The following is a 10360-nucleotide window of genomic DNA, read 5'->3' on the forward strand; positions in this document are numbered from 1 at the left end:
AAGTAAAAATATATTTTTCTTAGGGTAAATGTTGCATGTCTTCAATTAACAATAGTAATTTTATTTTTAAAAGTACATGGTAAATTGTCAGTTGGCATTATCAAATTAAATAAATGTTTTATTTTAGAAAATCTTTTATTTACTGTGCACTGTAGACTAATAGAAAAAAAACTGTTTGTATTTTATGTAAATTATAAATGAAACAGTGAATATTATAAAACAATTGCTTATAAACTATATATTTAAATTTGAACCAAAACACTTATTGATATAACTCACTTTATTTATTATGTATCTGGACATGGAAACAATTTGCAGTCAATGAATTTATCTTTGAGTCAATTCATTAAATCTAAGCGGTTAACCGCAACGTAGTATTCGCAAGACAAATGAAATTGCTCGGCCTATTTGTATTCGTTTGTCCCAATGAAAATTTAACCAATCACATCTACCTGGCATGAAAATGGTAGAATATGTAAATGAAAACAAACGAGACACATATAAAAGCAGATCAACTCGGCTATCATCATATAATTTTAACAAAAGCTTAAGTAAGCCATCAGACGAAAATCAAAAATGAAAACATCGATTTCATCTCCTTCTCTTCAACAAGCAGTTGTAAATGGTGATATAGCTACACTGCAGAGGTGTCTTAGATCAAGAATCGATACCAATAAGTTTGATGCTAATGGAGAACCACTGTTGTTTACTGCTATTGTAAATGGGGATATGGAAACTCTGATTCTCCTATTGAGTCACTTTGATGTCAATTTGGCGTGTGAAGATGGAAGAACAGCTCTCATGATTGCTGTAGAAATGAACGATATGAGCATGGTCAAAAAACTAATTAAATCAGGTATGTCCATTGAAAATCAATATTTATTTTTATCGAACACTGATGCCCATATTTGCAACTTTAAAAAATAAGGTATATTTGTCACTAAATATTTTCTTGTTTTCTAACTATAGGTGCTCGGGTAGACAGCAAGGACAATTCTGGTAAAACACCATTGTTGTTAGCACTAGAGATTGAAAAATTCAACATTGCAGAATACTTGATCAAGCATGGAAGCGACGTGAATGAAGTCGACCATCTTGGCCAGTCTGCTCTTTCTTTCGTGGCAAACGCTGACTGTTATGGTTCCTCGAAAATCGTGAAAATCCTTATCTGTTGTGGATACGTATTGAAGGATTGTGACAGTTGGTTGTGCCTTGACAGTTTTACAGACAACAAAACGAAAGAGTCTAAATACGGAAATTTGATTCATAAACTGAAGCAATCTTTTAAAACCATGTCAATTTCAAAAAGCATGATTCTATGAGAATTCTAGAATTGGTCTGTGCCTGTGCAGGCTTTTACATGAAATCAACATTCTTCAGAATGACGTTAGTAGACCTAGCGAGCTAGTGCTATGCAGCGTTATATTGAGTTAACCTTGAATCATGCCATATCCATACAAGAGCAAGGAATCCAAACTTGAATTTCATGCGCACGTTAGCATAACAAAACGTGCTTAAAATGAATAGAATAGGTAATGATTGATTTAAATCTGGTTACGGACAAAGTTCTGACTCTCGATATGCTCTTGTACCTACGAAGTCTTCTTTTTCCATGTCCTGTAACAGCTATAGCTATAGTACATGTTATGGAACATGTTATGGAAACAGAATTCTTCAAGTCATGCAAAAGAACTATGCGTGAATTGCTAAATCCTGCTTTCGGAAAAAGCTGTCAGTCCTTTATTTCAACGTGTTTAAAGATGTCAACGTTATAACAAATAAAAATTATACCAATATGCATTGTACGTATTTTCAGTTTCAACATATCTTTACTTCATTTGAAAATAGAATAAAAACCATAAGTAGATTAATGTTCACCCAATTACATTTAATTACATTATACCGAGATATTGGTCTTAAATTCCATTGTATAACAACAACTGACGGAATTATTGCTCATACATGAATTGTTGGTCCGGTTGAAGGACCCCGTCTTGATGCCGTCATGCTAAGGGAAAGCAGTGTTTCACAACATAAGAAAAGCAAATGGAAAAGACTACTCCGTCTACGGTGACCCCGTCCAACCATTATCACCAAACGTAATTTTCCCTTTTGAAGAGCTGTAATACTTGCAAATCAGATGCATTTGAACAAAATAAATTCACTATTGAGAGCAATCGTAGAAGGAAAGTTCAGCAAAATTTTAGCTTGGATTCTAAACAATCAGAGAAACCAAAAACAGCTACTGTTTTTACAGTATATGGAAAATTATTACAGAGTAGCCATAGTTCATAAACTCACTACTTTATACTGTATTTAAGTAAACCCAGCACATTCTTTGATATTATTTCAATGCCATATTTGCTCGAATAGTGTCGAATATGCTAGCATACGATTTAAACAAGCCATCTAAAAAAAACTTTCCTTGCCTCTTTAAAAATCTAGATTTATTCGTTTAGTTCACCTTCAATATAAATTATTTCTAATTTTAATGAAAGGCATTGAAAGTTGATTTTTGCTCCAATTAAAAAAAAGATAAAGTGTAATGATTTGTTTTTATTTATTGTTTGTTTCTTTAATAAATCTATAAAAGCAATTTTCTGTTTTTCTATTATCATTTTGCAGTGTTTCCTCCCCGTCGAGTTTGAACTGCACATTTTGTAGCCACATTTCTTCTCAATTATACCCAGTTCTCTATGTAGCCATTTCCATGTTAGTTTTCTGATAATCCAAAAATTAGGTCTGGAAATGTCTCCTCTTTGATACATCACTTTATTCTAAAAATAAATCCCCAAAATCTCAATATTCAGCAATACATACATAATGAAAGTGTTGTAAATAGGACCCGAAATAAAAAACTTTGGTTAACCACAACCCCGCCAGACAAATATGAATATTTTCTAGATCTGCAGATGTGTTATAATTTTGTACTTTTCACTTTGATTTTCATTTTTTTATTCTGATTTTCACAGTGCGCCGAATTTCAAAATTCTTCCTTTTAACAATTTATTTTCATACAACATCAGATATTAAAACAATTTCAATGCAAATAACTTGAACCATTTGTTGCTCAAGTTTCATTTTCCCGTGTCTTAGACAAACAGTTTAATGCAACTTGTCTTTTTTTCTGATAATTTTTTTCGCCATAATTGATTTAATATTTGTTAAATATTATTACTTATTAGGTTAGTTACTGACTCACTACGGAAATATATTGGGTTGATCAATCTCATAGATGGCGAGGCGAAGCCGAGCCGTCTATGAGATTGATCAACCCAATATATTTCCGTAGTGAGTCAGTAACTTACCTAATAAGTGTTTTGTTTTCCCGAGGACTATCAAGCGACATATTTATTCACAAATAGCGATGATCTAAGCAAAGCCATGTACAAGATCCCTAACATCTCGTCCAATTTAACTCATTTAAACTCTTCAAAATTTTCAATCTCACCTTTCAAATACTCTTAAAAAATCTTTGCTTCACCCATTTTACAATGTTTTATTGCTATTAAATTTTAAATGTTTTCTCCCTTTTCTCTGCAGAGATTTGAGCAAATTTCGTTGCTGCCATTTTCTTCTGCTCCAGACAAAACAATGTGACGTCAATATTCTAAGGGAAACTACTCTAATTTTAAAGAATTTCAAAGGGCAACTACTCCAAATACTTTAAGAACTTACGGCATGCGGTGCATGTATTTAATACAATGAAATGTCGAAATGAGTAAGCGAAGCGTCGGCCAATGACGGCCATATTGCCCAGTATTATTTCTTACCGAACAAATATAGAGATATATGAGGCTATGTTTAAACCAATGAAAGTGTGACATTTCAGTCCAAGGGAAAACAATTGATGATATAAGTACCTGGTATGATTTAATTAATATTGTTTTACTTGTATATTTGTCATCTAGACGAAATCTAAACCAGAGAACTCCCTAAAAGTTTTATTAACAAACGAGCATACATTATAATTATCATTCAAAATATATTAGAAAGCAATTAAATATATTGAAAGACTTTAAGCTGTTTTCTAACGCTCAGGCATCAACATAAATAATGCGTTAAACTCGTGATACATAAAAGCCAAATTTCAGTCTTTTGTCAACTAAACTAATTGCATCTGTCACATCTCTAAAGAGTTCATTATTAAAATTTAACAGTTTGCTAATTAAAAGTATTGTATTGTATTTAATTAATTTGATTGGTTTATAACTAATAAAAGGGTAAAAATCAGTTGATGACATGTGCTAATCTGATTTCCGTTTAACTGAATGCTACGTAAATTGATTAATTAGAGAGTTTTAAGGTTATGAAACTCAATTAGCTTACTCAAGACATTTTATGAGTGGACGATCTGATATTGAAAAAGCTTTAAAGTTATATATTGATCATTTGAAAACAATCAATTTTAAACATACATTTTTGATCATCATATGCATATTTTCGAACGTGGGTTGTCAAATCAATGAAATGTGTCAGTAAATATTTGGAAGTAACGAACTCCAAATATATATAAAAATTTAGCAACGTTTCAATTGACTCTACCATATTAGGCTGCTACGAAAGATAAAGTGTCTTATTAATATCAATACAAACATTCTAAGGCCAGTCGATCAAATAATTGTGGCAAACCACAACGCGTAAGTTACAGCGAATCTCAATACTCTTCCTCTTTGAATACCTCTGCTTGAAATATAGTTTTATCCAATAGTAAGTTTTTAAAGTAGTTGATAAAGAATTATTTTAATATTCACGACATAATGGAAAACAAACGAGAGTGATCACTACAATATGAAGGATATCAAATCATACATAGGTGGCATCATTGAACAGTAACTAGCTTTGTGTCTTAATGACTTTGATATGAGCTGAAAATTAATAAAAACCGGATATATACCAGTTACGCAATTTAAAATCAATATTAACTGCAAATCGAATATTTGCCAGCAAAATTAATCGAAAAGTTAGAATATTTTATCTCAAATTAAGAATATTGTTTACATTAATAGCCCAAACCTTTTCATTTGTGAATTGTTTTCTGACAGTGCATTTAGCGGTTTTATGATTTATGAAATCATTTAAAGATAATACTTGTAATATTCACAAAAAGTTCATATTTAAACCAATTGAGGATGATCACACCCATTTGAAAACATTCGCTTTAAATCAAAAACTTCTATTCATATTACCGTAATTATGGACTCGATTATTTGTGCTTTAATAGCAGTAAATTAAATTAGAAATATCAAATGTTTTATGTACTATAAGCATTGTAACTTAATTTAAAAATGCCGATCGAGGCTTATTATCTTTGTTCATATACTAGCTTTAAAAGCAAAAATAGGTCCTACAAATCCGGAATTTGAACCCAAATAAACAGTCGCCGAGACATAAGCTTACCGTTCACATTGATTTTAGTTAATAAAGCTTATCCACATTTTACAGTTTTATTTTGATAAATTTCTACAAAGAATCTTGCTCTCCGTCAAATTATAGAATTTCAGGACAGTGCTCACTAGAGATTTCTTTAAATACACGTATAAAGATTCGCAGAAAGTGGAGGAATGTTATTGTTAGACAGAGCTATAACATGAAATCAACTTTATTTTTCACTTAAAAGGAACAGTGCAAATTATGCGTTAAAATGAAAAAAAATCTCTGCACACTTTAGTTTGAAAAAATTGTGTCTTGAACTGTGACGAAAGGGGTCGAAAAAGACCATCAAACCCAGGGGAGGGACTTTCTCTTCCACGTTATTTGTTCTTAAAGTCTAACAGAAAAAGATTGTTTGGAGAGAAAGGCTGGTTAAAACTAAAAGCGTAGATTGTGGCAAAATTTTAATTATATCCTTTTCTCAATTCTAAAATCTAGTTCGTTCAACCTGTGCTTGCACAGATCAAATGTAGTATTTCTTTAAATCAGATGAAATTCTAGCATGCTTGAGGCTTGCAAATGGGAGAAAAAAAGTAAATTTTCTCTTTTTTGGGGGGAGGTGGGAGGGGGTTTCTTTAAATAAGATGAAATTCTAGCATGCTTGAGGCTTGCAAATGGGAGAAAAAAAGTAAATTTTCTCTTTTTTGGGGGGAGGTGGAAGGGGGTCAGGGTTTAAATATTTATTGCTTTTTCCTGTTGTGTTTGGAATTGGAATTACTTGTCTACTAATACGGAGATAACTATCTCAAGCTCCAATTTCCACTTTTCAAAAAAAAGTTTTAAAGCTCTTCACTTTTTCTGATTTTTTTGGTAAAAATTAAATAGGATCATCGGGGTTTTTTAAATCTTAATTTTTGACAGATTGTGATGCGTCATGTATATGACTGAAAAAACACCAGACTACATAATGCAGATAAATGCATGAACGATGTCTCGGAATAGTCTTGCCTTTCTTATATTATTAGAATGATTCATGTTACCTAAATATATTTAGTTTAGGTAGACTGTGTCACATACCGCCTGCTAGTGTTGGTGAAACAAATGGATGAGTGAATATCGACCTTAGTTACTAAACTTAAAAATGTTTTACAAATGTTTAATTCCTCTTTGTTTGTTTTTTACACATACATTGTACAGAATGACTTAAAATGAAAACGGTCACTTTAAATATCAACACTTATTCTTGATCCTAAAAATAAAATGAGTAGTATATACTAAGTATATGTTTCTTTTCAACAAATGCATTTTGAGTTACATGCATCCTTAGGTCAATTAGTTAAATACCTCTTTTTTTTACATGTATACAAAGGTTAAATACCGGTATGTGGTAAATAGTATTTTTATTTTAAAATGAGCAAACAGTTTTATGTTTTCGAATCAAATGCATTATACATAAAATCTTACCAATACAAATTCATGCTGATATGAGTCATTTATTATGTTTCTGGACATGGGAACAATTTGTAGTCAATATATTTATCCTCGAGCCAATTCATTGAATATATGCGGTTAACCGCAACGTATTATTCGCAGCGAATGTAAATGCTCGGCATTTTTGTATTAGTGTGTTTCAATGAAACTTTAACCAATCGCATCTATTGTGTGGCAGGAAAACGGTAGAATATGTAAATGAAAACAAACGAGACACATATAAAAGCAGATCAACTCTGCTATCATCATATCATTCTAACAAAACCTTCAGTAAGCGATCAGACAAAAATCAACAACGAAAACATCGATTTCATCACCCTCACTTCAGCACACAATGGTAAATAGAGAAAAAGTTACATTGCAGAAATATATAAGACCAGAAGTCAATTCCAATATGTTTGATGCTAATGGAGAACCGCTGTTGTTTACTGCTATTGTAAATGGTGATATGGAAACTCTGTCCTTTTTAATTTGCCACTCTGATGTCAATTTGGCGAGTGAAGATGGAAGAACAGCTCTCATGATTGCTGTAGAAATGAACGATATGAGCATGGTCAAAAAACTAATTAAATCAGGTATGTCCATTGAAAATCAATATCTATTTTTAAGGAATTGTGGTCCAAGTATTTGCAACTTAAAAAAATTATATTCTTTTGAAAATCGACTTACGATATTTGTTATCTTTTGATTTATAGGTGCTCGGGTAGACAGCAAGGACAATTCTGGAAAAACACCATTGTTATTAGCACTAGAGAATAGAAATTTCAACATTGCAGAATACTTGATCAAGCATGGAAGCGACGTGAATGAAGTCGACCATCTTGGCCAGTCTGCTCTTCTTTTCGTGGCAAATGCTGACTGTTATGGTTCCTCGAAAATCGTAAAAATCCTTATCTGTTGTGGATACGTTTTGAAGGATTGTGACAGCTGGTTGTGCCTTGACAGCTTTACAAACAACAAAACGAAGGAGTCAAAATACAGAAATTTGATTCATAAACTGAAGCAATCTTTGAAAATCATGTCAAATTCCAAAAGTAAGATTCTATGAGAATTTTTGAATTTGGTCTGTGCCTGTGCAGACTTTTACACGAATCTCACAGAAAGGAGTTAATGTACCTATCGAGCTTGGGCTATGCATCTGTAGGATCAACAAACAGAGAGCCGTTTCACATCTCTTCTAAGACAAAAGTTTCAAACTGGAATTTCATGCGCACGTAAACATTACAGAACATGCTTAAAGAGGATGATTGACATTGATTGACATTGACAAAATTCTGACTCTGGATATGCTGACTATAAGACCTCCCTTTCCCATGTACTGAAACAATTTAAGCGATAGCCGTAGCATGGATGGAATGGTTCCCATGCGGAAGTTCTACGGTACAACAGCGCATGTTATGCAAATCAAATAATGAAGTCATGCAATTTAACTCAAACCATGATTGAATTTTTCAATCATGGTTTTGAATAAAATAGTCCATCATACATATATCTTTGTGTTTAAAGAGTATCAATAATTGAAATAAAAATGATATCACGTGTAAAATGCAATGTTCTTTCCTTCTTTTGTTTCATCGCAGTTTTTTTTTCTATTAAAAAAACAAACATAAAATAAGGTTTCTTTTGACCTATTTACATTAATTTTAATTTCTTTATAGTGTTTGTTCCTCTGTAATGTTTTGAGGCTTTTATAACTTCGTCTAACCTTGTAATGAAATAAGCAAATTTACCAAAAATTCCAACAGCCCCTAAGTTAAATCGTTACAATATAAAATAAAAGATGTGTCAAAGAGTAAAAACGAAGACCAAGGGCAGACATATATCGCCACAACTTTATTTTGTGATTTACTTCCGGATGACTATTGTTTGCGACCAAGCATTCAGTCTCCTTTTGTTATAACAACTATTTGACAACGACTGGTTCGCGACGACAAAACCATCGCAAAAATTTCTCACACGCGAAAAAAGTTTATTCGTTACTATGGCAACAGACCGAGAAAACAACCGTTAAATGAGTGTTTAACATTTTGTATTCAATTATCTTAATTTATTTATTGATAACATTAAATCAAACTGTAAAGTATTTCGATGACATTTCATGTTGACCGAATTTATAATTTACTCAGAACTCTCTTGAATGATTAACTGAAGCGTTATGAAAATAGAACATGAAAAATATGAAATCGGTAACATACATATGACTCTCTATAACGCATATACATAACATTTAACTGTATTATGTTGTTGAAAAATCTCAGGCATTATTACAGTCCCCCAATTTTCCAGCTTATTGAGGGTGCATATTCCAGAGAGCACTCAAAGTAAAGAATAGATGAGTTGACAGTTAAACAATCATTATATCAATAATATATCAAGGAAATTCTTATAATGTTAATCAAACTACTAGTAATCACTTCTTCCCAAACTAATTTGGTAAATAATATGCTTACATCACTCATGCTAGAGAGCTAATTTAAAGCAATATTTGCTTCATATTTACCTATGAAAATTATTCCAATGCTAGAGACATTATTCATGAATTTATCTGTGTTTGCTAGAATTGAATATTTTTTATTGAATGATTTTTTGTGGTTGTAGCATCTTTGTAATGGTATTTTGCAACTGTTGATTATGTTATAAATGTAACATGTAATTTCATTATATTTTTTACATATTATGCATAAAAGTATTTATCCATGATTGATAATTTTCAAAACAGACCATTACTGCATATAGCACTATTTCTCACTCATGAAATAATTAACCTCTATCCGCTCGAAATTGAACCACCTGAGCCCTTCATCTTTGTACAGTAAAACATCACATAACAAATAGGTATGTTGCACTCTGCCAATTTTGTGACTTTATTGTTTAACCAAATTTGGTTTGAAATAATCAGGAAAATGACAATAGATGATTATATAACAATAATTAATAGGTTCATAAAATTAATCATAAAATTATGAATATTTCATTCTTTATGCCATAATATTTTACAACTAAAATAATCCATAACTCCCATTACTGATTTAATAAATGATGTGATTGATTAGATAATTTATGAAAAACATAATCCTTGTGGTCTGAAAGCGCCATGTACTTGATTAATTCTAATTAAATCAAGTTCAGACCCCAAGGAGGGAGTTATATATTATGCATTAAAGTATATATTTCTTGATTTTTTTTTATTATCTTGTCTTTTTCTTAATATCTAAGGAAGAGAACTAATTATTTGCCAGAACTTTTTTGCATAATTATTACGTTTTAAAAATATTAAACAAATAATTTATTGATGTATTTGTTCTAAATTCCTTGAAAAAGATATTCCATTAAACACAAAGTGTCTGATTTGAAATCTTCTTATCATAAATACCAAGCTCTAAACTACCATAAAATGAAAATAAAATGGCACTTGAAATGTATTTTTATTACAAAGTTGTGAATAAACTGATCCTTAGCAAGGGAGCAAGGAATTTATGATGCTTTCCATAGTAGC

The 10360-nt window shown here is 31.3% G+C and overlaps 2 protein-coding genes across 2 annotated transcripts; both read left to right on the plus strand.

The window, feature by feature from the left end:
* Positions 1–551: 551 nt before the first annotated feature.
* Positions 552–2539, plus strand: LOC117681528 (POTE ankyrin domain family member B-like). Its single transcript, XM_034446450.2, has 2 exons — positions 552–856; positions 970–2539. The coding sequence occupies exons 1-2, from the start codon at positions 577–579 to the stop codon at positions 1320–1322; spliced, it is 633 nt and encodes a 210-aa protein (XP_034302341.2). The 5' UTR covers positions 552–576; the 3' UTR covers positions 1323–2539.
* Positions 2540–7198: 4659 nt separating this feature from the next.
* Positions 7199–8365, plus strand: LOC105327145 (POTE ankyrin domain family member G). Its single transcript, XM_011427456.4, has 2 exons — positions 7199–7439; positions 7560–8365. Exons 1-2 carry the CDS (start codon positions 7199–7201, stop codon positions 7910–7912), a joined length of 594 nt encoding a protein of 197 aa, XP_011425758.3. The 3' UTR covers positions 7913–8365.
* Positions 8366–10360: the final 1995 nt, after the last annotated feature.

This window comes from Magallana gigas, chromosome 2 (assembly GCF_963853765.1).
Source record: "Magallana gigas chromosome 2, xbMagGiga1.1, whole genome shotgun sequence".
Classification (NCBI taxonomy): domain Eukaryota; kingdom Metazoa; phylum Mollusca; class Bivalvia; order Ostreida; family Ostreidae; genus Magallana; species Magallana gigas.

Excerpts from the sequence above, each read along its gene's own strand:
- LOC117681528 (XM_034446450.2), top strand. The coding sequence starts at position 577 with ATGAAAACATCGATTTCATCTCCTTCTCTTCAACAAGCAGTTGTAAAT. Across the intron at positions 857-969 it reads CAAAAAACTAATTAAATCAG|GTGCTCGGGTAGACAGCAAG; the intron begins GTATGTCCATTG and ends TTCTAACTATAG.
- LOC105327145 (XM_011427456.4), top strand. The coding sequence starts at position 7,199 with ATGGTAAATAGAGAAAAAGTTACATTGCAGAAATATATAAGACCAGAA. Across the intron at positions 7,440-7,559 it reads CAAAAAACTAATTAAATCAG|GTGCTCGGGTAGACAGCAAG; the intron begins GTATGTCCATTG and ends TTTGATTTATAG.